At 36.8% G+C, this 27,961-nt stretch overlaps 1 protein-coding gene and 1 long non-coding RNA gene across 7 annotated transcripts; one reads left to right on the top strand and one right to left on the bottom strand.

The window, feature by feature from the left end:
• Positions 1-671: 671 nt before the first annotated feature.
• On the bottom strand, positions 672-21,267 carry dpy19l3 (dpy-19 like C-mannosyltransferase 3). 6 transcript variants are annotated; one of them, XM_088614501.1, is made up of 19 exons: positions 20,861-21,267; positions 19,387-19,504; positions 19,008-19,132; positions 15,803-15,893; positions 15,260-15,381; positions 14,894-15,039; positions 13,507-13,630; positions 12,925-13,059; positions 11,548-11,679; positions 10,834-10,935; positions 10,556-10,629; positions 10,032-10,190; positions 9,460-9,582; positions 9,252-9,363; positions 8,367-8,423; positions 7,540-7,622; positions 4,540-4,672; positions 3,824-3,982; positions 672-3,075 (listed from the first exon to the last, which is right to left on the bottom strand). In XM_088614501.1, exons 2-19 carry the CDS (start codon positions 19,487-19,489, stop codon positions 2,875-2,877), a joined length of 2,181 nt encoding a protein of 726 aa, XP_088470627.1. In that variant the 5' UTR covers positions 19,490-19,504; positions 20,861-21,267; the 3' UTR covers positions 672-2,874. The 6 variants fall into 6 exon arrangements, with proteins under 6 accessions (XP_088470627.1, XP_088470626.1, XP_088470632.1 ...); XM_088614500.1 differs by having other exon boundaries at positions 20,828-20,955; XM_088614506.1 differs by having other exon boundaries at positions 8,367-8,417; positions 20,828-20,955.
• LOC148644512 (uncharacterized) lies at positions 20,762-27,459 on the top strand. Its single transcript, XR_015928777.1, has 7 exons — positions 20,762-20,892; positions 21,941-22,098; positions 22,603-22,719; positions 23,326-23,513; positions 25,109-25,187; positions 25,720-25,802; positions 26,931-27,459. It is a non-coding gene; the product is annotated as an uncharacterized LOC148644512 (long non-coding RNA).
• Positions 27,460-27,961: the final 502 nt, after the last annotated feature.

Below are 27,961 nucleotides of genomic sequence, written 5' to 3'. Positions count from 1 at the left end.
ACAGAACAGCTAGAGTAATTCATAACATTTGACTAATGCAGTTCTGAAAGAATGTATTTCACAGTTAAGACTCAGTTATGTGACCAGTATGAGTCAGAGCTCCAGTTTCCTGCCACTCTGTTTGTTGGTTGTAATGTCCCCAGGTTTTGAAGAGCCTTTTCTCATGTGAAGAGATCACCTCCAGGCTGGCATCCAGTCATTTCTGGTGTGCCGCTGGTACTCAAATTTACCCATGGTGGTAATATTTATTTCAATGCCCAAAACAGAGTTAATTACCTGTATGTAATGACACAATACCACAGATTAACACAAGAGAACTATCTCACTTGAGATAACTCCATTTCCTATAGGAACACATCCCTTGTTTCACAGGTCTTTCTAAGACAAACTTTTGCAATGACACTTAATATATACTGACAATAAGGCACAAAAAGCCTTGTAGACCTGGAAGCACTTAAGATTTACTTAGCTATAGTGGTACTATTTTAACATACCTATCATTTAGGCACCAATGTGACCTTTCTGCATCTAAAAATAATCTTTTATCTACCTGATAAAATGGTGGTGCATTTTTCTTCTGTCTTTTTTTTTCATTTTGGTGGCCAGTCACACATATTTTAATTTCTTTCTTCCTAAATTCACCACAGTCAAATTAAACAACACCAGAGCAATAGCGTTAAGATTTTATTAAAATACAAAGAGATGCACGTAAAACCTAGTATCCCAAATTGAAATGCTTATCTCAACTGGAGGCATTGGCAAATTGCTTGAGACATCTGGACACGAAACATTACAAAAAAGAAAAGGCCATATTAATTACTACTTCACAAGTTGTACTCATGTAATTCACAGACTGGCGTATGCAGCAGATATTGGTAATTTTGGGATGTTAAAAATATTGCATTACTAATTAGATTTTTCTAAATAAATGTAATATTACATTTGCCACTTATTTTGACTCAATTCCTGGAGGACTGCAGGGTCTCTCGGATCTCTTCCTTTTCATTCTTTTACTCTTAAGAAATTAATGGTTTAATGACTCAAGGGCATCTTTAAAAGTATCTGCTTTTAAATAGTGCAAAATTACTGCACTATATATTTTATTGATCACACAACTGAATCACTGAGGACTTCAGATGGAATGTAGATTCTATGGACTGTAAATCCACACGTAGATTAGAGAAACAGATTTATATTAAGGAAGGGAACAAATTATGTTTTATATTACTTTCATTTTTCAGGAAGAAATGTGCAGATAGAATGTCCATTGTCATGGAAACGTGTTACTGAACTTGCTGCATTTCACCAGGTACAAAACAGTATTGTAAACATGACTATTAATTGTTCGACACAACAACAAATACTGTATATGTGTAAATATTTTACAAAAACTTTGCTTTTTTGACCCAAATTGCAGAAAAAGTGTACTATGGCACTAAGAGAAAAAAGTTGCGTAAATAAATCACAGCCAAACAAATAACAAATGTTTTTTTTTTTTAATAAGAGGTGTGACTCATTCCTGATTCAATTTAAAAGAGAAACCACTCATAACTACTGAAAAACAAAACAACTTTAAAGGCACTTTAATACTCTCAAGTTGTTTATTTTTTAAATGTCTCTCAAAATCCAGGAATTTCTTTAAAAAGGGATTGGATATGAAAAGGTTGGTACTGTCCAAACTGGTGACAAAGAAAGTCAGACAAATACTGAATGCTTTAACCCTGCACCATCCATAAACTGAAAAGAGCATTCAGGAAGATTTATGGATGGTGTGTTTAATACATGTATTGTATGGATGGTGTATTAAAAATGTATTTTATACATTCATCAATACAATCGTTCATCAGACAATTCTCTTTATGAAAACTGGCTGTTAATAGTGTTATCCACTAGAAAGAATAGCAACAAGAACAAGCTGAACAAATGTACAAACCTAGAAATGAATGCACCAAATTATATATACAAGGTTCTTCTTAGAATGAAAAGCAGTGACAAGAAGGCAACTCTGGAGGAATGACCTGTCTAAATATAGTGTTTATATCGTGTTTCTCTCCAACATTCTTCATTAATCTAATAGTTCTGCATTTTTCTGGCAACAGCAACTTAGACTGTTGCTAAGTATTCCCCTAAAACAGATTGCAGACACTGATCTTAGGTTCATAAGTAACACATTATAGGTACAAAAAACGAAACTACCACAATCGGTAAAGACACACAACCTTGAAAACAGCTAAACAATTCTGAGCATGCGTAACATTTTTTTATTCTCATTGAAAATATACACATTTTAGCACATTAAAGTATTATATGGACTATCCGGCTGCACTGCATTAAAACAAACACTGATTTTTACAGGTGCTCTGTAGATCTTTTTTAATTTTTTTTTAAAACAGGCAGCAAGTCTTCATTTAAATATATGTGCTGGAGACAGAGATGTTTCAAAAAGAAACCAATGGCACAGTCATGACTCAGACTTGAGATAACCAGGGGAAGCAGCTTGGCTATCTCTGCAGGATATTCGGCGATTCCGATTGCTTTAAGGTCAAAACATTCTTTTTGCTTTCGAAACTTTTAAGGATTTTTTAAATTCTTGAGTTACTTGAACATTTCTCATCTAGTACTGCCACTGGCCGGTCTGTTGTAAAACCTGAGTCCAAATTCATCTGCTCAGTTTCAACGCATGCTAATCACAGCGGCTCTCTAATCAGGCAGACAATGAAAGAGTCTGATTGCAGATAATTCTTGGGTAGGTGGAATATTTGGGAATTTGACAAGCAGTGTAAACAGTAGGAAGAAAAGCAAAGTGCTTTCCCTGCTTCAGCGCTGCATGAAAAAATAATGAGATAACGAAATGGCATCTGGCCGGAAAGGACTCTAGACACCTGTGTCGTTCTCTTTGTTTGATTGTGCTTTCTTCTTAACCCTTTTCAGCTTGTAAACATGAAACGTCTTATTCTTGAATATGCGAGTGAAGTACTTTGTGTATGAGGGATCGTCTGTTTTAATTTCATCACAGAAGCGAGGGTGCAGAGCTGGTTTCAAATCGGGGTCATTGTCTCCCGGGCCATCCATTATCTAAAAGACACGTAGCAGACTGGATAAAAACACGAGCCAGAGTTTGCAGGAAATACTGCTAGTTACGAGCCCTATGGAAGCTCAGAACCAGTGCAAACTTTAACACCGTTTACTGTCAATTCAGACCTTCAAAGATGTGGCAAAGTTTATTCAATGACACAGCTTTGTTTTAACAACTCCCTTCAATACTGAAATGTTCTCTACTTACTGTAAATAAAAAAAGTGAAAAGGTAAAGTAGGAATAAAACCCAAGGGAGAGGCTGACAACCCCTGAACCTGCTCTTGATAATATCCAGGCAAAGGATAGCAATTTCCTAAAAAGGCTAGGCTAAACTGGAAAGCAGATCAGCACATAATTTAGAGAAAAATGTGTATGAAAGACAACAAGCACCGCATTTTCCATACAGAACTTCATTTCTTATTTAGCGGCAACAGTTGACTTAAGGAAAAATATGCTAATAAGCATTAATACAGTATTCATGCTTGTCACTGAGAATCAAAATAATGAGCAATGCATTCTTTAAAAAAATAAAACAGGTTTCTCCCTTTTATTCTATTCTTTACCTTTGTTTGAAAGATCAGAGAAAGCCAAATCCCTTCCTCTAATGTACTGTCACACGCTGTCACCCTTTGAAGTGTTTCGAGAGTGACAGATTTTGTTCAGCAGTCCCGAGCGGCTTACAGGATACACCACGGTACAACGCAGTATCTGCAGGTGTTCAGTGGTAAGGCACATCCCCATACTTACATGGCCGTTTGCAACATCTAAAAGATCCCGTAACCGACAGCCCCTGCTGTGTCTCCTCTCATAGCAGATACTGTCCTCAAGAATGATGTAGTCTGTGCCAAAGGCACGCAGGATCTTATGCACATCTTCTGGGGCTTGCCGAGCATATATCTGATAAACCTGCAAATAAATGAGTAAAAGAAAGACAAGTCAGTGGTATAAACCTGCCAGGCAATGAATACTCCTTATGCACTTGTAGGTTTAGAGGAAAGGATGTGGGCCAGTTCATTTTATTAAAAAAATGTATATTCTGAACCGCAACATGAATTTGAACAAAATCTTCCATCAGAAAATAAGTATTATAAAATGCCTAAATAATAATAATAATAATAATAATAATAATAATAATAATAATAATAAATATCACAGCAAATCCATTCTCTGTACTGAAATACTGAAATGTTTCCTTAAAAGAAGAATTATCTAAAATTTCACCTACTGGTGAACAGGTGTTCACATAAATAACTTCCTCTTTATACATCATTATGTATATACTGTACTCTTGCTCTTCGTTACATGTAATATTTGACAGCAGAATTCATTACACACTAGAAAACTTATTTTAAATTATTTTCACGACACACACAGTAGGTTGGCGACACACACAGTAGGTTGTATCACAGTAGGACGTGGATCTTCAAAGTGAATAAACGAGCAGGAATCACCAAAGGACTTACCTGTCTAGTTCTCTCTCTCAGGACTTTGTCCTCATAGTGAGGATGATTCGTTAACACTCTCCCCGTACACAATTTGATTCCAGCTAGAAGCTGCATGCTTCCTGCAAACACTGCCTTTTTTGATGTCTTGGAGCTTAAAAACAGCAGAGAGGAAAAACGGCAATGTAATTAAGTGTGATATTTTCTAAGTGTCTACAGTCAATCATGCAAAAATTCTATGTGTTAACAGTACTAAGTAAAATAATATACCTGAAACAACAGTGGGTCTTATTTTTTTTGCATAGCAATAGGCAGTACGGTAAAGCAGTGGTTAGTATCCTGGGGTGCTGTCTGTATGGAGTTTTTATGTTCTCACCATATTTGCTTGGGTTTCCTCTGGGCTCTTCGGCTTCCTCCCACAGTTCAAAAACATACTGATAGGATAACTGGCTTCTGGGAAAATTGCCCTTGGTGCGAGTGTGTGCATGTCTGTGTTTGTGTCTGTGCGTTTGCCCTGCGATGGATGGCTTAATCGGGAAGGAAGGTTTAAAATGCCTGCTGTTCAGATCTCAGATAAATTACTGTTTAGCAGAAGGAACTGCGGTGTTGTAATTGAACCATTAACAAAAACAGAATTAAAAGACCATACCATGTTGCTCAGTTACAGACTGCTGGCTGCTGTAAACACAGAGAAAATTCACCTCAAAAGGACTGTGATGAAAGTTGTCCCCTCTGGAGTAATCTGTACAATCTTTCTCTCTGCAAATGAACTACCTCTTCATTTACTGTATCGCTGGCTTTATCCTTGGCTTCAGGTGTCTCATTTAGCAACCTTCTTTACAAGCAATTTTAATTGAAATCAAAGAATCATCATGTTTCTTGAAAGAAATGTCAATTAATTCAGAAGTTGCTGACAGGCTGTTATGGAGAATCTGAGCAAAGCTGGCCCCACCCTTTCTTATAAGGAAATGGAATGTAGACTTCAATCACTCTAATTAAAGCTGATCAGAAAAAAAGAAATTTAGAATGATATGCCTGTTTTTCTTGATATATATATGCTATTTCAGTCACTGTGAAATGTCATACAAATGTTAACACCAACTGATAACTTTCACTGAGCACTGTGATTTAGCCTCTGACAAAGTTCAATGCCAGGAAATGGATTTCAATGCATTATAAATTAATACTTAATATTCAAGTAGGCTTGTCCAAACTGCAATTTAAATGGTACTGTATTAGATTACTTGTCCCATTTTGGCACAAAAACTGATAAAACCCCATGGGGGTTTAAAAGCTACATCTTAATCATTACATGATTACACTTTTTATCTATTGTGTATACATGTTTGTGACAGTAGAGAATTGTATACAAGAGACAGATCCAGTAGTATAAGCCTTGTTCTGGGTTCCCAAACAAACCTATGCACTGAGATCCTTTACTGGTAAAATGGAACAGTCAATATGTGAATTTTCATTTGTCTTAGGAATTGGCCCTAAGTGCAAATGATGAGATTTTTTAATATACTGTAATCATTATAGTACTAGAATTTGCTATCAAATTCTTCTCTGCAAAAACAGTGCTTTTCGTGAAGCAAACATTCTTCAAGATGACCTGGATCATCAGTTACATAGCCCCGTGAAACATCTGATGTGCATATAATTAATCACTGTTCCTGCTCTGCCAGATAGAGCTGTAGAAATATCCCTTTGCTGCCTGGAATGCATATTAATTACAACTCTACATAACTTTCTACTTTCTACATAAATCTACAGAACTGTATTATGAGTCATTTTTTTTGAGAGGGTATACTATCATACAGTAATTATCACTGATCATAACAGCCATGTTAACAGATTTGGGATTGTTTAGAAAAGATCATGCAACTTAAATTTAAGCAACTTGTGCAGCTGCTTGAAACTCACAGAAGTCACCCAGGTAGAGGCAGTGACACCAGCTACTGATGATTAGTGATGAGTTTTGTGACTTCTATTTAGCTGTGACTAATAATACAACCGCTTAAAGTAGAAGAAAGAAATATAGTTGTGACATAGTTGTGGAACATTACATGAGTATGGCACCTAGGATTTGAAGAGATAAGGATGTGATCAAATGATCAAAGTGACAGTGTATAACTGCAATCCTTTAAAAATCTGTTAATGTCAAAATGACTACCTGAATGACATTCATTGTTATTTTACATTTCTTGTACTGCAAATTAATGCATCCAGCTAAGTAATACTCCTATCAGTAACCTTTAGAAACACCCTGATTTATATTACTCCACTTCGGTTTTGAAAGCAAACGCATTAGACCTTCGATAATATTCAAAATTGTAAGGGGATAACAGAAACACATTTTTCACAATATGTTATCATTAGGTTGGTTTTACAATGAAAAAAGTCAAGAGATAGTTTAACAAGAAATACACTATTTAGCAAGATTACTTTTGACTTTTTTCTGCAAATGGTTAATTGAAGTTTTTTTTTAGATTATTTGCACACGATTTAAAGCTTGAGGTTGCAATGGAGTAATCTACATATTAAAAAAAAAAAGATTTCCTAGCCATGGGTTTCAGGAAACATGATCCTTGCTTAACTCTTTCATCTAAATTTAATTACCAGTGGGAAAGAATTAGTTCAGATGTACATCCTGTTGAATCTTGTAAAGGCGTGAATGTAAATTGACACACTAAATCCATCACAGGAATAAAGATTTCTTCTGGAGCCTCATAGAATCTCATTACATCTAGGTGCCCTAGTTTCCAGAGTAGTGTATCTTAAAAGTGTAAAATGAATTTGGCCAATTCCTGTAAATCACATAACTCCAATCTTATTCAAGCATTATTCCACTCAAGGCTGAATCCTTGCCAGTGGCTGGGCCACTTCCAAGGCAGTATGTCTTATTCATGCTGTATATCCTAATCTACAATTCATGTAAGTAGAGTCGATTACATTACCACCAAATTTGATCTTTAAAATAAGCAAATCTTTTCTTCCTTTAAAGGATAAAAAAATATTTACCTAATCCAGTTCATCAGTTCTACTGTATCTGGGTCATAAAATTCTCTCAGTTCTGAAATTTCTTCCATCAGTTTGGGCCAGAACTTAGTACACAGAACACAAAACAAACAAAAACAACATTGAGGAAATTAGCCTTTAAATGGTAGTGATTTCAAAGATGCGTATCTCAAGGTCTGATAATTTCACAGCATTCAATACAACATGAACATCATGTGGCCTACTGCCTATAAATTCTGATCAAATCTTTTAGCAGAAAAATAATCATGCAGCCATATCAGAAGATACAGCTGTGCTGTTTCTGAAAGCAAAAGAAAGAATTAAAAAAAGAAACCCTTCACATTTAAGAAATGTAATTACATACAGGTATGTACTATTCTTCAATCCCTGCTCTCTGTTAGAATGTAACAAGATTTTATTTTTTGAAATCTTAAGAAATTAAGAAAAAGTACAAAGTATCTGATTTCCATACCTTGGTAAGATACAAGAAATCAAACATGCTACTGCTACTGAAACTGAATCACTGAAAAGAGGTTGTTAAGCCAAGTACTATAAGTATTTTTAAGAATGTCAGCTGCAAAATGACTATTTTCTCCTGCAAAATGACTTGGAATGAATTGGTATGCTCAGTTTTCAATATGAAATCCAATTTCCCATTCAGGGACTAAACCTTTAGAAAATAAACCAAGTTAAAACTAGAGAAGTGGACATGCATCTTTGATTTGGGAGCCACATTCCACTGCCATTCAAAAAGCTTCAGATGCAAGATTTCACATATAGCATTGTAGTCATGAACTGAGTGATGGTGATTACATACATTTGAAACTCACCTTGTAATAAAGGAAAGCAAGAATCAAAAAAGGGACCGTGTATCGGATCAGCTGTTCCTTAAAATAAGAAAAAAAGGAGCAAGGAAAAAAATAATAAATATGGTGAAAGAAATGTCAAGACACTTTTAAAGAAAATAAAAACATCCCATTGAAAAATGTTATTTCAAAACCATCCTTATAACCTTTATTTGAAGGAATTTTACTGTGCCTCTCTCTCCATCTAGTGGTGACTTTGGTAGTTTCTGAATCTTAATATGTTCCTGTTTTTATGGTCCAGGTAAAACATTTCAGTTAATGATGATATGTTTTTAAACAATGTAGCAAGGTCAGATTCGCACATACTGCATTCTGTGTAATTACTAAGGCAGCAAGTACATGCCCACACACATACAAAGTAAAACCCCCTATTTTAAACCATGGGTATCCGATCTTGGTCCAGGTAGGTCAGTGTGTCCAGCTCAGCTCTTAACAACTGAAATCACCTAGTTATTGGCTTAACCAGACCAGCTCCTCTCAGTGCTTCAGGTACTGGTCTTTTGAGGAGACCCTAAAATACCTGAAGATATATTGTCCCACCTTGAGCAGCACTGCCCACCCCTGGTTTACACTGTGGATGTAATCAACACTGAACAGCAATTTTGTGCTGTGCTGTTTCAGAAGACATGGTGAAATGTTAAAAAAGAAAACTTAAGGCATGGCATCAGCATTTTCTTAATACCCATCCCATTAGGACAGTACTTAAAATGTGATAGAAAACTAAAATTGGATAAAGGAACAAATCTCCAAGAATGCAGTGGTCTTGTCAAATTTGAACATTAAGAGTGTCACTTAGAAACAATTTCTTAACTAACGATTCTGTACGATGTTGGATGGATGGTAATTCACCTTTGTTTTTGTGTGGAAGCGGATCACTTTTAGATACAGCCCCCACACTTCTCTGCTACACACCCCATATGCTGCGAAAGCACACATGTGGCCAGTCCATAGGTACTTCATTCTGTAGAAAAACAGCACCGCTGTTAGAGCTCAAGAGATAATGTTCAGGGTTCAGATTCTTTTCAATGCACAATGTTTTAGCAAGTTATATTATTACCTCATTGTACTGAATGCAAGAAGCCCAAAGAAAACAGTGTGTAACACATTGTAGGCAACGTCTGGTCTTATATTTATCATTTTCTCCTCTTCTTGGGTCTGCAGAGGTCTGCCATTTGAATCACTAAAACAGGAATTGAACAAACAAGTTTGTATGGTGACTTAATCAGATTCAGTTTATATGCACATATACATTTTTTATTGATATACAGTACAGGCACAAATAAACGCACTTGTCTTAAAAAGGAGGCAACTTTAATTGTGTAATAAAGCACATCTTTATTGAGACAAGTGATTAGCATCTTTCATGCTGATTACTACAAAGCCTTGTTGCCTACAGCAAGACTCCATCTTGATTGAAAAAAGCAAACAGCCCACTCACACAAGCTGGAGGTGCAATAACACTTAGCACATTCTAGACATTTAAATTACACCTAGACAGGATCACTTTGTACCAACACAATTTATTGCACATCTTCATCATAATAACAGTTTATAATAATGCATAGTCAGAAACCGAAGATAATCTAATTTGTTCACTGTTGAACTAGAACTCAGGGGAACACAGCGTACCTTAGATTCCCAACAGCAACACATGCCAGTATGATCACGAAGACCGTAAGGGCACATATATAAGGGTACAGCACCAGGGTGCCTGCCAGACGTTCAAATGTATCCAAGGGCATCAGCCCAAAAGCTTCTTCACACAGATACAACTTGGCATCGAAGTCTCTGTTGAGAAAGGTTTGATGAGGAACACCAAAAAAAGTAATATGTCAAAATTGATTTTTTCAGTTTGTTCCCAATTCCAGGTATATTGTAATTCAGTACTGTATGTCTAGGGCATCATAAAATAAAGAAAGCACAGGCCTGTTTATCAACACAATTCACAAATTATCCTGTAATAAATCTGGAAAAATGACTGAAGCAGAAAAAGAGAAGGCAGAATAATATGAATATGAATGCACAAAGTACACAGTGCTTTTTACAAGAGTGAAGAAATAAAACACAAACTGTTAAGCTGTCAACGGTATTAAGATAAAACATGTCTATAGTTAACAGCAAAAGACTTATGGGGAATTAAAAGTCTCTCATACCTGGTTGAACCAAGTCCAAACTTTGCTTTTATGAACTTATAAATGTGTTCATCAGATTTGAGCATCAGAGCTTTCTGTAATACACGTTAGGAAAAACAATGAAAAACACTCAGAACTCAGCACATGTGTGATGATATTAAAGAGCAAATGAAAGAAGAAATCATAGTAAATACTTGAATATATGTAAATTATTTAACACACATGAGATTAAATTTAAGGTACAGAATATGTCAGTTGTGAGCACATTTTAAATGGGGACAGTAGTGAACAAATCTCACCTTTGCTAAATAATTGAAAATAAATGTTAAGCTGAAAACAAGAATCAAGTGGACAAACAGCTTTCCAATCCTTACTGGGAAACTGCCAACTTTCAGGTTCCTCTGTTAGGAAATACAAAAGCACATCTGAATTAGAACCACCCAACGCCAACAGCATTGAAAAAAGAGCAGTGTTCTTGAGTGTCCATTCCATTCCTATCATTATTGGAAAATAGATTAATCTTGAAAAAGAACAGTGTTTCCCTTAAATGTTCATGCTTAAATCACTGAAGAATACAACACTTGATATTTTCTAACTTTATACCTTCAGGCTATTCGTCCACAATAAGATGAGCATTCTGCAAATAACAGAGCATGCAGTCCACTTATGTACGTTTTAAGGGATTTCTGATTATGGTGTTCTGTTGGTAGTGACTTTACAGGCACTATGATAGTCAGCCAGCAATTAAAAGCATTATGTCTCCTTTGACAAAGCCCAACCAAGGTTAATGAATAAATGCAGAGAGGGGGGGACCAGGGGATTAAAAAAAATTCATACTGCTGGGTTTGAGCAGCACTACTGCTATGAATCTCATGAAAGGCATCCTTGATTTCCACATTCTCTCTTTCCTAGAAAGAATCCATTGACCCTGAGGAACCAGATTTTGCCTCTTTGCATTTTATTCATACCGATATCCCTCAAGTACTGGCAGGTCCCAACCTGGCGCTCTTTACCTGAAAGTGCCTCACGATCAGTGCAGCAAAGATGAAGCTTAGCACCAGGGATCCCAGAAGCATTGAGTTACAAAACTGCAGTAGCCATACCAGGAACAGGTTTACAGCATGAACAAGGTACAAAGCTGTTACCTATGGAAATATTCAAACACAACTTGAGTAAATTTGTCTGAATCTTCAGATCATTTGCCTTTCAGAATGCAAGATGTTGTGAGCAGATGACAGTCACCTCTTACAAACACTTCTTTCAAACTTCAGTATACACAATAAACGGGTAGAAAATCATGGAAAGCTCATAGAAGTAGTCAATGTAAAAAAAATATTTTTAAAAATAAGAATTCATGTTATTTATGAAAATCCTCTACAGGGACCAGGCGTAATGATGTACTGTATATGCTGTATGCACCTCCAGTTACAAGTTCCAAGTGTTTCCCAATTAGCAGGATTTATTTTGCACAATTTCCCAATACATTTGTTGATGATGCTTTAACCTCCCAACCTGAGCTTTGTGACTGTGAACATCTGCAGAAGAACACAAGAAAGGTTGCAAACAACAAGGCCCAAAAAGCTTGTTTAGTTGCTAGCAGCTAATTGGTAAAATACTCTCACCCAGCCGTTACTTGAAGGAAGCATGGGATTTAGCTTTGGAAGTGTGCTTCAGTAGCTCATTAATACATGACATTTGAAGAAGGCGAAGTGTTGTTTTTTTTTACTTTCAACTTTTTAGCTCAGAATTAACCTTTGATTATTTATCCAATGCAGCTCATCAGATGCAAAGTGGTATTCAAGGGAATAATATTAATCAACAATATATGATAACAATAATGTATAATAAAATAATGAACAGTATAGTTTAAATAAAAATCCCAAACAGATCCATTGACCTGTATAGTATTTTCACCCCAAAGCTCTTTACAATTAGGTGGGGACCCTCTTCATTCACCACTGAAGTGTAGCACCCACCTGAGTGACATGTGGCAGCCATTATGTAGCAGTTAGCTAGAAAAGTGCAAGTGTGATCAACCCTACTCAGTCCTTTGCTAGCTAACACACTGATCTCCTCAACATAACAGCTCATCTGAAGGACGCTTGCTCCTACAAAATGTTTTTTGGTCACCAAATTGTTTTGCATCCTGGTACTGGCCAGGCCCAGCCATCTTTAACTTCTGAGATTGGGCTAGAATGGGGTAAATGCTGAATGGTTCAATCTGCATATGTACCAGATTTTATTGCTTCATGGTGCACACCTCTAAAACACAACTGTGAAAATAGTTTTAGAAGCCTCATGCAGTATATATATACGATCACAGTCCATTAGAAAGGCTGTTCAGAAACAGAACTGAGTCCCCTAAATGATGATACACCAAGACAACTCACCTGTCTGGGTACAGCCAAGTCCAAACAGTCCAGTGAAAAGAAAACAAAGGCCTGGATGAGCAGTATGAACTGATTAAACTGCCAGGTTAAACTAAAGCATAGCGTTGATATGAAGATCAGTGAAAGTACCAGTTTCTGAAAGAAAAAAAGACAAAAACAAAAAAATGTTTCTTTAATTTTTGGTACATTTACAAATATCAGGACTGTTGAATCGTGTTATCTGCATGGGCACATTCCACAGAAATTTTATACTGTCCACTTTAACACACAGTGAAAATTACATTAAAATACAATTCAACAGAACAGTCTAAGAAGACTAATCTTCTAGCATAAGCCTTGAAGTACTTAATAAATTCCAGATTATGATGTAATCTGCCTATTCATATTTAAATCTGATTCAATACCACACTATAATGCTTTATTAATGGTCAGATTTGCCAATTCTATTATACAGCATTTTTAATACCTGGGTAGGTTAAAGATTTTATTTCAAATCCAGGGTACAAAAAGCATCAATTATTAATATATTAATAATTATTAAGTCCTCAAAGCAGAATACACGATTCTACTTTTCATTCTTACCTGCTGCAGTGGCTTCAGATGTGGTCTTAAGTAATATGTGATAGCAGCCACCTGAAGGGCAAAAAATGGGAGAGCCCAGTTCTCCCTCAGAGGAATGGTAAACTCTACTCGGGTGGTATCTATTCTGAAAGAAAAGTCAGAGGAATTAACCCTTTAACAACACCTGGTGGTCTGCTGTCCCACAGCAGGAATGTGTGAAAAAAAACAGTATTCCCGTGTAGGTGGTTTGCATGCTGTAGCAAAACACCACACAGACATTCCTATGTAGAGATGCTCAACAGTAAAACTATAACATCAATGTGTTAAATCATGAAGATCAGAACATGAATTCAGCCTTTGTGAATAGTGGATTTACAAGACACGCCACATCCTTGTAGCCAAAATGGAACTGTCAATTTTTTAGCCTTTAAAAGTGCACAGTTTAACCTCTTGAATGGTGTGTAGGTCCTGCTTAAGATCAAAATACATTCAGATGGGAAAGATACCCTCTGTATATCCCATCTATACATTCAGATGGGATACCCTCTGTATCATGGAACAAAAAGAAGAAATCAGACAAAAGTGCATCCTGAGAACAGTTACAGTGTAACTAAAACCTTTGCATTTTTATGCACTTTAACCTGTACACAATCTGGACATTTAATCTGAAGAAGCCTTGTGTAGCTTCCAAGACCTGACAGGTTTGGGCTACAAGATTGCAATGCTGCTGGCATAAATACAATGAGAAAGAAGGAAAGTGTCAGATGCTTGAGAAAGTATAAATCCTAAACAGTGAATAAAACAGCTTCCAAGATAGTCTGCTACTAAACACACACTGATATGTACTATTACATACATTCAGTCTTGTAATAGTAATATTACTGTACATTTTGGTTTAACAACTAATGTTCCGTGTACTCAGTTACTTTGAAACAAACACCTACATTATGTGTTTCAATTCTTTTTTTATGATGAGTGTGGATGCCTAGGTCCCTGAACATGTAAAAACAGAATTCAGTTCTATCGAGCATCCTGGGCATCACCTTTTGCCTCTCCACTAGTTTGAAAGGCACGCATCAAAAATACATACTCAACTGCTGAAGGTTTTCAGTGAGAAGCTGAGGTGGGTAGCAGCGTCAGCATGCCTGGTCTGCAAAGGAACAAGTGATAGGTTTATTCCATGCTTTTTTATAGGCGTTAGCACATGCCACACCTGAAGAAGGCTTCACAGCCGAAATGTTGCGTTTTCTCTCTTCTCTTTTCAGCATGGAATAAACCTATCACTTGTTCCTTTACAGTGAGTGAGTGACTGACTGACGCTTGTGAAAAAGTGCTACAGATAGTTCTCAATCTCATCTACAACTGAAGAGTGCAGTACTGTGGATCAGTTTTTTCGGGTTAGTGGTACCTGTTCAGAATATACCAGGTGGCAGTGAGGATTCCTGCTAACCACGTTCCACTGAGCAGCCAGCTGGTGATGTAAAGAGCCATGACATACACTGTTTGAAGGCCAAACACAGTGTAAATGTAGAAATACACAGGCTCTAGATACTCCTGGAAAATAAAAAGGTCTGCATTGAAATATTATCCAAGAGATGGCAAAGTCAGATTACTGTTTTATAGGAACATAACAATAAGTCTATCGACAAGTACATATTCCAGCTCACTTCTTGAAAATTATTATGCACTGAATGAACCAATGAATAAAATGTATATATAATGGGAGCAGTGTTATGCTTATGCATGGCAATCCAAGTAGCATGTGTCATTTTACCTGAACAGGCAGGATTCTGTAAAGAATGCTAAGGAACAGTTCTTGATAGATGTTCATACGTTGCAGAAGGTTAATTGTTCTTTTGGATTCTGTATTGTTGTCATTGATCAGCTCAAAAACCCCTAATAAAAGACACAAAAAAAAAATATTAATGAAAACTATCCTCAGGGCTACTGAAATAATTTTCAGAAGGACTTACAGTGCTTCAATGTCTCAATACAAATTTTAGTTTAGCATTTATCTTATATTATTGCTTTTCCCAAGTGGTTGTTACCAAGGTTACATTACACATTCAGTGCAACATTGCAACAGCGCCTATAATACACACGTGAGAAAGAGGTTGAGAAAACAGCCTCTTATTTGATAATCGCTTAAAAGAGCAACTCCTCTAATTTATAAATATGCAATTTATCTTTATACTCAAGTAGAGCTTAAGCAACTGATTTGTTACATCTTCCTCTGATTTTAAAATACTCAGTCTACTTATTCCTCCAAACTGATCCAATATAAACTCAGGACTTAGTTTATAATAATAAAAACTACCTTGCTTTATAGATGGAGCCTGTAACATCTGCTTGTAGTAGGAATAGTAGAGCCCACATTCAGTTCGGAAGGAAATTTCACGCTCAACTTCCTGCAATTGGATCAGGATTTAATGGTAAGTTCACAAAAAGAAATACTTTTTTTACAGGTACAAAAGGCACACCAATACACACTAACAGTCTCTAGCACTCTGCACTCTTAACAGTCAATTACTTCAAAAAAAGAGAAAAACTTAAAACAGCTTTGTTGTAAAACAACCTTATCAGGAAATACAACCACTTCTGTGAAACATTAAAGTGCTGAAATCATTAAAGTGTTGCTTACCTTTAGGTTTGAAAACCACAGGAGATGTTCATGCAAAGAATAACTACACCAAGAGTGAAAGAATCCCATTACAAAAGCAAAGGCCAAACCTACAGCGAACTCAATACCACTTTGAACAAATTCTGACATCAAATACAAGTGCTGGAGGTTTTCTTTCACACAACTTAAACCGATCTTCATCCCAGAATACCGTAGACTCTGTTTATTGAAAAATAATAAATGCCTTCCTAGATAACTTTTCCTTCTTCTCAACTCCATCATGACAGTTTCTAACAGCAATATTGTGCATTTACCCTAACTTCCCATTTTCCTAAAGTGACCAGTGGCGCTTTTTCGAGAACTGAGATTCAGAGGCAATGTACAACGAATATCCTGAAAGAATACCTCACAAAATACACATTTCAACCTAATCCAGATGTTTAACATTATAGACTTTGAGAATGATCACATTGCTTTTTCATGAAATAACTGTTAAGCTAAAGGAAACCTGCCGCTAAACCTATGTTTTGCTCTTAATAAATGCAACACTTTCCATGAGAAAAGAATAAAATGCATTCAGAATTGAAAGTGAAATCGAAGCAGCAATCCCAGCTGTGTTCTTCTTTGTCAGGGGCTCAAACACCTCTTAAAAGAGTTACTGGGGTAGATACAAAGAATGTGCATGACTGCTGGGCTTTCGTCACAGCAGTAAAAGCAACTTGGGATGTGTTTTGGAAAATGTTAAGCCAGTTTTAAGGCTACTGATATTTTTAAAGACAAGAATAACTACACCCTAAAATAATCCCGGCAAGTACTATAAATGTCATAATGGTGATTTCACACCTGACGAATTCAGAGGCAAAGTAACAGCCGCTTCCAACAGAACAACAGCCTTCCACATGAACATTTAAGAGTACAGACGGTAGGGAAGCTGGATCTGTTTTAAACTCAGAGGCAACATGTGCAGGATATTTGTGCAAAGCCCTCTCTTAAAACAAAGCTAAAAATACTGTATTTCTAGTGCAATGATGATGGAATAACGCAATCATGAGGTGTTAAACTTTAATTAAACTGAAGCCTTTTTCTTGTAATTATTTCTGTCTGGAAAAGTATGGTTGGATGTCATGATGTCTGTTTCAAAGCTGACACTGCAATGTAGGAATTGTTTTGGTTTCTTTCTTCTGCACTGCGAAATTGAAATGTTCCTGATTCGTGTGTTACTCTAATCTTGCAGTGGCAAAGGTCACAGTAAAAACAATAAGGGAAGAGCAAAATAACCTGTAAAATGATTCTATATTTTCTCCTGTTGCTATGTGCACTTTTATTTCGGCCCTACACTTCAAATATGAGATTCAGTCTGAAATCTGGTTTATAAATAAAACTGGAATAGTATTTACAGACACAATCAGCACTCTGGTAACTCCCTGCAGAATGGAATTTGACTTGCCTGTTCCATAATGAAATTTTTTAAACACTGTGTTCTAGAAATGTATCCAATTGAATACATATCATCCAAGCCAAAACATAGAAACTGACCCGGATTTATTATAAATGAGAACATCTGCTTGCTTTCTTGGAAATAAATGCAATACAGCTCAAAACAGCAATAAAAAAACAATAAAGCCAAAATATGAATGTACAACATGTACTATAAACAAAACAATGATTACAAAGAACCAAAAGTTATCCTGCTCATTTCGCTTGACTGGTAGTTAGTAGCTAATCGATCCAAGCATCTGATCCAACCATTCCTTGAAAGAAGCCAGGGTACTGGCTTCAATAACATGACTGGAACTACAAAACTAGAACTACAATAAATGAATGATTTAGATGGAGGAATTATATATGATGTTTAAAAAGATTTTTAAATTGCATTTTCTATGGTACTGAAAGATCACAAAGCACATTACATATAGGAGGGAACCCACTTGACCAACACTGAATAGAAGCCCCCACCTGGGTGATATACTGTACTGTAGCCATTATACAGCAGCAGCCCCCTATGCAGAAGAATGACTTCATTTTTTTTCCTCCATGTAAACAAAGAATAATAGAATTTCACCTATACCAAGAAATTGCCATCTGCCTTTTAACTCTGATGCATTGTTTGTTTGTTTCCGAAAGACATGGTTTAAAGTTTTTTAGTGTTTCAAAAGAACAGAAAAAGTATCTATGAATCCCATATTTAAAACTATTTTGATAAAATGTTTTCATTTATGTATGAAACACCACCACAAAGAGTAAACATCAAAGTTACCACAATGTAATGTTTTTTGGCTTAGTAAACTACTATTCCACTGCAGCACTGGAACACTAAAGGCTACATTATATTTATAAAGAAGAAAACACTGGCTCAGCACTCAGAAAGTCTATAATGAAGTAGGATCTGGAATATAACTCACTACACACTGCTCCTGTGTGCAGTTTTAATATGTTTTATTCATAAGGCAACCAAATGCAAAAGCAAAAGTAAAATGCCTAAATCTATTAATATTTCAAAGCAGTGATGCAGTATTTCAGTGCATGACCTTTTCTTGTCTTTTCCTTATTTTTTAAACCTTTACAAGGGTCAGAGACAGTGTCATAACTTTAATGCTGAACATGTTAACAAATTAAAGGACTGTGATGTCAAGATGTATGGAGATCCACTGTATACATAATTTCTGATCTTACATTACAGCTTTCTGTAAAAGAGAATGCCAATGGAATGTTCTGTTAATCGAGGCTGACACAAATATAAAGCCTCTGAACTGACTTAGGTACTGTATATAATTAGAAAAATGCCCATTTTTTCCAGTATATTTCTTGTAAGAGACCATAATGATGATACACACCAATGTAAAATAAAACTTTTTTTTTTTGCAAGACACCATGATGTCTAAAACTATCTTTGAGATCTTACCTTGATATTGGAAAACCACAGGTCGTTTTCGTGTAATGTTGCCACATAGACAGAAGTCAACAGACCCAAGATCATTCCCAAGATAGATCCAGTCACTGTCCACACGACGGCCCATACTGCACCACCTGAGAAAAATGCATTTTACTGAGACCACCAACATAAATACTGTACAAATCAAAGATGTAAAAAAGAAAAAAAAATACTAAAACTTGATGAAGTTGGATAGGGATGGAATCACCACATTCTGTGGAGGCACAGATACATCTCCCTAGCAACTAGATAAAAAAAGGATTTTCCTCGTCTAACCTAATGTCTTATCCTTCCTCATTTTTAAATGCTGTATATTTCAAAGATTTCACATCCAGTCCTCCTACTGTACCTGCTGGGGTCTGGTCTCTGATGTCCTGCGTTGTCTCTAGTTTCTGATTCTCGTTGGGCACCTCTTTGGACCGGCTGCCCTTCCTCTGCCTCAGAGCAGTCATGCTTCAGCAGTGAATCTGGAAAACGGCGAAAGTGTTCAGGAAACTCCAGCAAACTCTCTCCTAACTCGCTGATAACTGACCATTGCACTGACCGGTAACATCTGTAGTGAGGCGGTTCTGTAACCCATTCATTGCCACACTAGAGTATTATTCTGCTGATTCCAGCAGTACAAACGCTATATGCACTGCTGTTACATTGTGTGGTCCGTTGCAGGTCGTTATTCCAAAATAATTGTGAAAACGACAAAGGAAAACTTTTGATAAAAGGGGTAAAAACGTAGACTGAAGCTAAACAAAAATTCCAATTTGAAAAGGGTAGTACGGTATATTTTTCAGTCACCAAAAGCAATTGTGCAATCATTAATGCTTCGGTTACAATATCTGACAACGTTTACCCTGCATAACAAGGGGGACAGGACTCCATTTGCCCAACACTAAATTATCTCGACGCTACGGAAAATTTCGGGACTATAGAAGACCTAATTACAGCTAAGAAGCGACATGTCAAATACGATTTCTGTTGTCTTGTTTAAAAATCCAAGTACAACCTGAAAAGGTTGAAAGTGACGAAAATTAGGTAACGCAATACAACTTGTTGGTAATGTAAAACAGCACACAATTATTATAGCCTGATCAGATACAGATGAACGTTGCGTTACATCTCGGAATAGGTCCGAGTTCACCGCTTATCGTACTCCAGCTCTATGAAGAGTACAACACAATGGCATTAATTAAAACTGAATTAACAACTGTGGGCAAATAAGGAGATATAACTATTTGCATCCCGTTTTGGAGGTGACCGCTCTGCGATAAAATAAATGGTTATATGGTAAAATACTGTGCATTATTCACACGGATAACAATTTATAGCATCTACTGTTCGTCCGCTAACACAAGCATGAATTGAAAAAAGCTCCATAACGTCCTGCAAATATAAATGCTATATATCTGTAATATTTCGCTTTCGATTGTTCATCCGTGCAAAAAGCCATCTAGCTTCACATATTCTAACCATTTAGGCCAACGGATTAATGCAAACGCACACGAAATCTGTCCTGGTAATCCACGAAGCTACACTTAAGGCATTTTGTTTCAGACACATTCGCCTGTGTTACAGGCCTGTTGTGCAGCGGCGTTTCCTGCACACGGCAACTGCTTAGATGTCATGAAATCTCAGATCGCATCACTCGCTAATCTCGGTCACTCCGGACCCCCTGTTACATCCCCTGCGATCTGCGGTTTGCAAGCTCAAATTCGCTATTTGCAACCTGAAAAAAAAAATATTACACGAGCAAACGATCAGAAAACACGTCCTTCCTTCACTGAACTGCCACTCACTTTCAAAGTGCAGGTCTTACTCGGGACACCTACCAGTTGTTCTCTACCAGGCAGAGGCTGTGAGTGTGAGTATGGCTTGTGCCGTTTTGAAGAAAAGAATAGATGAATAGATGAATGGACACTCCGTTTTGTCCTCGAAACATTTTTATGATAGTGCTTTTATCATCCGGGCCAACATGTAACAGTGTTTGTAGCTGATTTATGGCGATTCATTTTTTTTACCTTCTCGGTTATGACAGTGAAGAGGCAGCAAAACTTCACAAAGTTGGAAAGGGGGATAGTTTAAAATGCCAAACCAGCCGCTATATAGTAACAAAAACGACAGCTTAGTGTTCAATAACCTACATACTGTATGAGTTGGTAGGACTATCGTTGAGCAATAATGCATTTATCAAAGCCAGAGAAAAAGGCAAATCGAAGTAAAAAAATCATATGAACATGCTTATCCAATACCGAAAAAGGATGTTCCCCTAATGTATATAAATGACAGCTTGCTATAAAGGTAGAATCGGCAGAGAACAAACTGTAAGAGAAGCACGTTTCAGTCGCTATTACAACTTTCCTGTTTCTGTTCACCCAATGAATGGTGAGAATAAAAAAAACCTACAAAATGTTATAGAAAACTTTCGACGAAACAGCTTTATCTGTGTGAATCAAAAGTTTTTTTGTATTGGCACAGTACATTAAAGAAATATCGGTTTGCATTTTCCGAGATTAAAAAAAATATATATATTACAACGTAGCTCTGGCGTAGTGGCCCATCTTAAGGTATGTTATACCTGAAATGAGTCTGAAATGTATTATTTCACATGGTAAAAAGTATAATTTTTCATGTTACAATGTTTTATGCGTAAAATTTCAGTGCAAACTAGTGATGAACAGAGACAACTGATGTTCCACACAACTACAAAACTTTCTCTTAAATATCCTGAACGAGACTGCTTAAGTTAATACATGACCAACCCTCAAAATATCTTCTGTATTTACCCTGGCCTGCCACTGAGTAGGTTTGTATTGCAAACGAACCACCTTACCAACTGTTACCATGACAGAGAAGCTAACATTACGTATACTCAGAGCTCCCTTAATACAATTTAGCTTCTTTCTTCGCAGGGCGGTCTGGGCAAACTGGAGATTCCAAGCCTTTAATTAAGTAAATCCTGAAAATGACAGAATGTGGCCTTGTTTCCCACTGGGCTAGCAAAAGCAGATCAAGTTCTGAGGATAAGGCAACAAATGAGGACTCAAAAGGCAAGATGTCCACTTCGCAGGTGAACTAGAAAGCAGATCACAGCACTTGAAGTTTAAGAGTTACAACATGTAGAACAATAAATGGTGTAAAATGTATTGTTGTTTTTCCAGCTGGCATCAAAAACAGAAGTTTGAATATGTTCAAATAAGATAACAATAAAATAATAATAAGATAACAAAACTGAGGATATTCAAACTATCATCAGAAACTAAGCTCTCACGTGGAGGAAAATAAATCGATTTTGTATTTTGATATGATAATTCTATGATAATTTTTGTCCTGATCTACTAATACATCCTTGGCAATCAATCAGCCTGAATAACCTAAATATGTTACTCGTAGCCATTAAGGTAAGCAAAGGGCTACTGTAGATCTATGCATATTCTCTGGCACCTGAATGTTACCCCATCCAGGTTATCTGATTTTCATTGTCTGCAGTTCAGATCACCCCATGATTATTTTTCTGAAAGTACTGTACTTATTTTGGTGGTTACATTTATTCTTGGCATAACTACTCACACAGACAAGGGGCAGCTCAGGAAATCATGGAACTCAAAATCTGCAAGTGTTGTACAACCAGACACACATGAAGACAGCTTCAAGGAGGAGGAGACGGACAGAGCAGCACCAAGAAAGGGAGGTATGGTGTATCCAAGCACATGAATGAACAGCACAGTAAAAACACATTTCAAGCAGTGGTTTCCTGTTGTAGACATGTACAGTAGGTATAGATTTGTGTTTTGCTCCTTATATTAAAACTTTCTACCCCACGATTGACACCCACCAGTAGTCTGCCGTTAGGACTCTGCTTGACTGCTTGACTCTTCATCTTAACAGCAGATGAAACTTAAGTGTCGTCTGACAAAAGCTACTTTGGTGAATGTCCCTGACAGAATGGGATGAGTCATGTCTTGGGTTTTTCACTGCCAGTTACTGAGACCTTTGTTATGTGTGAAAGTACAAATACTGATCATAAAACGCATTCAAAGTGAAGACAACAAATAAAAAACCCACAAAAGCAGGCCGATCACCACGGACCTGACTCTCTAGGAAATGTGTGTTACTATTGCACTTTCTCATCCTTTAACAACCGGGTTTTCTGTTCCCTGTATTGTGTTTGGTGGTTTTCCAATGAGTGTGAAAAAGAGGAAATCGAGGTCAGACTGGTTCTGTATGTCATCCCTTCTGGATCTTGCGGTTTACTGCATCTGTGCTGCTTCTTCCCTATCCTTGTTATTCTTTTAAGTGCCTTATTTCGAAAGTAGAGGATCCCAAGGACAGCAAGGAGAGGCACTACAAGGAAACACAGGAGAAGCCAGTCCCTCCTCAGGTGAAGCACGCGTCCCACACTCAGGTGGTCAAGGAGCAGCTGGACAGGATCAAGGCTCAGATGTAAAAAACTTCTCGGGCAAACCTCTTAAAACGGCCGAAGAGGTGAGTACCTGAAGGCAACTAACGATATGTAAAAAACTAAGAAGAAACAATATGACATGTTTTATCATGCAAATAATTTTTTAACTTAAATGGATTGTCATTCATTTATTGCATACATTAATATATACTCAATGTATAAACAATGACCACTTTTAAAATTACAGTATGGGAAGCCTGTGACATCAGGTTTTAAAATAGAATTGTAGAAAATGGGGTTATCATGGTTATTCCTTCTATTTTACTCTTCAGTTTAATCTCAGATTTATTTTTAGGTTTCATCATTGTAACATGTATATAAAGTATGTCTGATTATATCCTTTTAAACCAGAGAATAAGATAATTTTGCCTGATTAGGCTGTAATTTCAGATTGACATTTTTCACTTTGCTGCCGTCATTTCTTAAATCCTAAATTGTACATTATCACTGTATGTTTGTACAAATATCAATTTTGTTTTTGGTGTGGATGAGTCTCACGCGGGGCCTGTAACTAGTTTATCATTGCAGAGGTTTTGATTTCTAATGAAAGGCAAACCACTGTGACTGTGTAATTGCCTCAGTAGGAGATTGCATAAACAGTATATTTCAATTCAATACACAGGGAAAAAAAATGTGGATACAAAATAAGCTTGGAAAAATGCTACATCGAAAAGTATTTTAGGTTGAATGTTCTTTTCAAGACACTTTCCTCAGTCATGAAGTAAGGAGGCCATATACTGTATGTGTTCTTGCAACGGAACAGGTTAAGGTTTATTCCCTGCTGAAAGGAAAAGAAAAGAGGCACAACGTTTTGGCTGTGGAGCTTCTTCAGGTGTAAAGTGGGGAAATAGCAGATAAGAGATTTAGAATAAGATCAGTGGATATGTGTTCTTGGTTTCACTTCATATTAACAGATTTTGGGTGGCATGGTGGCATTGTGGTGAGCATTGCTGTGTCACAGCACTGGGGCCCTGGGTTCAATTCCAGACCTCCACATGCAATCCATGCGGAGTTTCTGTGATCTCCCATGTTCATGTGATTTTCTTCTGGGTGATCCGGTTTCCTCCCACAATCCCGCAAAACATACCGATAGGTTAATTGGCTTCTGGAAGAACTGGCCCTGGTGTGAGTGTGCGTGTGTGTTTGTGTCTGTGTGCGCGTCCTGCGATGGACCGGAACCCTGTCCAGGATGTTTTGTATCTTTGTGCCTGTTGTTTGCTGGGACAGGCTGTGGCTCCCCTGCAACCCTGTACTAGTAAAAGCAGTTTAGAAAATGGATGGATTAATGGATTTTGGGCAGTGCTTTGACATGTTTGTTACTGCTGTTGCTTCACAGCTCTTGTTTTGATCTCAGACTGAGATGCACATCCCATACAGAGTTTCCCTGCTTTCCCTCACGTCCACGTAGGCTGGTGTTTCCAATTTCCACCCACTCTCCCAAGAAGCTTAACTGGTGTCTGTAAATCATCACTGTTTGAGTGTACCCTGCAATTGACTGGCATCCTGTCTACTGGTTGATACTTCCTTAAACACTTATGCTTACTGTAGCCCTTACTAAGAGGTTTTCTGATAGTGTATGCTCATATTAACAGACATTGTTTTGCTTTGTCTCCTGCAGGAAATCTTATCATCCATTTGTTTGGAACAGTTTACACCCATATTCAGATACTCATGAAATAGACTTTCTTCTTGCACTGGTAGGTTATCTTCTCAACCCCTGTGTAAGGTAGACAGCATATTGCACAGTTCACTACTGCATACTTAATGACTATGAACACTTAATGAGAGCATTCCTTACCTATTTAAAACTGTGCTGCACGTACAGCTCATGTGATACTAAGGCACTGGGGCTGGAGTAAGATTAATCTATTGTAGTAATTCACTACCTAATGAATGACAACGGGTTTCCAGGTGTGATGGAGTTAATGGCTTCAGAGTGGTCATCAACTAAACCAAATAAAATCCTAGACTATCTCTAGGATGCTCAGAGTCAGGCCCAACCAGAAAATAGTGCCTTCCATGCCTATCAAAAAATATCCTTGTTTTTTTCATGACAGACCTTAAAACCATACCAGTGTCCCTTTCACAGTTGTTTGATTTGTCTGTTTTCTTGTTCATGTTAATGCCCAAGGGTCATAACATTATAGATTTCCATGCTTTTATGCCTCTGAAAGGATAAAAAGATTCTGGATTTTATATGAGATCTTATATCTAATTATTGCATCTCAGTCAACAGCTGTCCACCGCAACCCTAAGAGTCAACAGAGTGCTTCTAAAATTATTGATCTTCAGGCTTCCTGGAGTATGGACAAGTGAGTAACGGACAAGTTAAACAAGGAGTTTCCCAGTTTTTCTGTGCATATTTAAATGGGTAATTAGTTTCTGAAGGACATTTCTCTTTGGGTAGAATCTTGGCCTCTGGGCCTTCAGCGTATTACAAACTCTTTGAAACCTGGTATTGCATTTATTAAAAAGCTCATATCCCAGATTTCTTGCCAGAATCTGACACAAATCTACTTTGCTGATGTATTTTTAATTGCAAAAAAAAACATTCTTTAAAAAGACAGAAAATCCTTTGTAATACCTCCAATTTCTACACTTCCCAAGATTAAAAGTATGAATTATCATAGTTACAGTAGTTTATATAAGTGGATGCCGAATTATGTGCCATCTCATTTAAATAAAGTGAATTTCTTACCATAACATGATTGTTAACGTAGGCATGGGAAAAGGTTTTGAACTTGAAAGTGTTCAATTTTATCAAAGAAGTTAAAAAAATTGGCACGGTGTTGTTAGATCCAGATTGTCGGAGGAATAAAAATTGTTTTATAGTATTTCTTGGAAATAGGTTATCATAAAGTAGAAGACCATATTTTTCTTATTCTAATTTCATCTGAAAGTTCAAAACTAACCAGTTGCAGCCAATTAAGTGACTCTTGTGTAACATGAGAATGAAATTGTGTTAAAACTCCAGTGTACATTTATTACATCATTTACTACATGCAATACATTGGCTTTTGGAGAAATCAGGTATTAATGCCACTAACATCAAAGCATAAAAAAGACAAAATAATTGTATCCCCCTTTTTTATATGCCTCTACATTTCATATTTCAAGTGACTTCTTCGTGCAGTTATGCACAGCACAAGCAATTACAGCAGAAATGGGTTAAGCTTTTATAAGAGATTATACCTGAATGTAAGGATTTTTCCCCAAGAGCTTAAACAGGCTAAAGATTTATGAATACTCAATGGCATTTTCATAGAAAAACGTGTTATGTGGTAGATCTTCAATACCTAATTACTCTGCATCTTAGTTACATTAAATTAACTTATTAAAAAACAATTACATTTTTGTCTTTTTAATCTGATTATCTGATTCACATTAGAGTTTAACAAACAGAAGCAATGCACATCGATTCATTTTTACTTGTCAGCCAGAAAAGCAGCACAGAATGCTGCTGAAGAGCCCGCAGGATTGTCACTTACGAAAACAGGGAGGGAATTATACCGAAAGCACTTGGACCAGATGTCCCTACAGCAGCCTGTCCTTCAAGGCTCTATGAAGATGGCACTCGTAACATATATGGGTCATACGAGGAGCTCTTCAAAGGCAGTCAAGGAGATAACAGATCATTGCATTATAAAAAAAAAGTTTCCAGCGGAAGGCAGCAAGCTTCTAAATATCTAGATCTAATGAAAAACTCAGATTAAACACCTTTTTACACCAATAAAAAAGATTAAAGATGTAAAAATGAAGCAGACTAAGGTTCTGGCTTAATTCCAGGGCTATTTAAGTGTCAGTTTTTTTTCTCCAAAGTAATGATATACACAAATTCAATTATGTAGTACTGTAAATAATTCTGGTTCACTAAGAAAATGTCAGCATTGCGGATCAAAATTTCCTAATACTTTTGAGCTGATTAGAAGTGCAGTTTAAAATTCCCAATAATAAAATGTAATGATAGAATTAGTCACCTTAAGTGTTTTCTTTCTGGTATTTGGAAAGTTGAAGAAAATATGAAAAATGTTTTTTTTTTCCGCCAATGTCCATTTTTTTCCCTGTTTGCAGCATTCCAAAGGCAGGTACTAAAAGGTATTTAAGAACAACTATTAAAGACATTTATCTAGACTAAAAATTCACTGTAAATGCATCCTACACTCTTCCTCATGGACCTATGCCTCTCCATCATCTTCTGTGTATTATGAAATGTGGTCCCCCTGATCTCACTGTCTCAGCTGCTCTGTACAAAGTTCTGCTGTGTTTTATATCCCTGCTACCTTCCTCTCTCCCCCTCAGGAGAAGGGTCAACAGCTGAAATGTTGTGGTTGTTCCTAATTTTCAGCATGTTCCAATGTAACAAGTACTGTAAATCCCAGCTCCCCACTCAAATCTCATAAAAGAAAAGTTCCTTAAATTATAAAGGAATTAATTAATATCTCACTATGTAACTGAATAATGTGAGCTCATG

Source organism: Lepisosteus platostomus, chromosome 20 (genome assembly GCF_059453375.1).
Source record: "Lepisosteus platostomus isolate fLepPlt1 chromosome 20, fLepPlt1.hap1, whole genome shotgun sequence".
NCBI classification, from domain to species: Eukaryota; Metazoa; Chordata; class Actinopteri; order Semionotiformes; family Lepisosteidae; genus Lepisosteus; species Lepisosteus platostomus.
The sequence above is the reverse complement of the archived record's forward strand: the minus strand, read 5'-3'. Positions and strand labels throughout refer to the sequence as shown.

Bases quoted from the DNA above. Each gene is read 5' to 3' on its own strand.
- dpy19l3 (XM_088614501.1), bottom strand. From the start codon at position 19,489: ATGACTGCTCTGAGGCAGAGGAAGGGCAGCCGGTCCAAAGAGGTGCCC. The intron at 13,060-13,506 runs GTAAGAATGAAA...TTTTTCTTTCAG, and splicing joins ATCTGAAGCCACTGCAGCAG to AAACTGGTACTTTCACTGAT. The intron at 9,583-10,031 runs GTACGCTGTGTT...TTCCTGTTTTAG, and splicing joins GTTGCTGTTGGGAATCTAAG to TGATTCAAATGGCAGACCTC.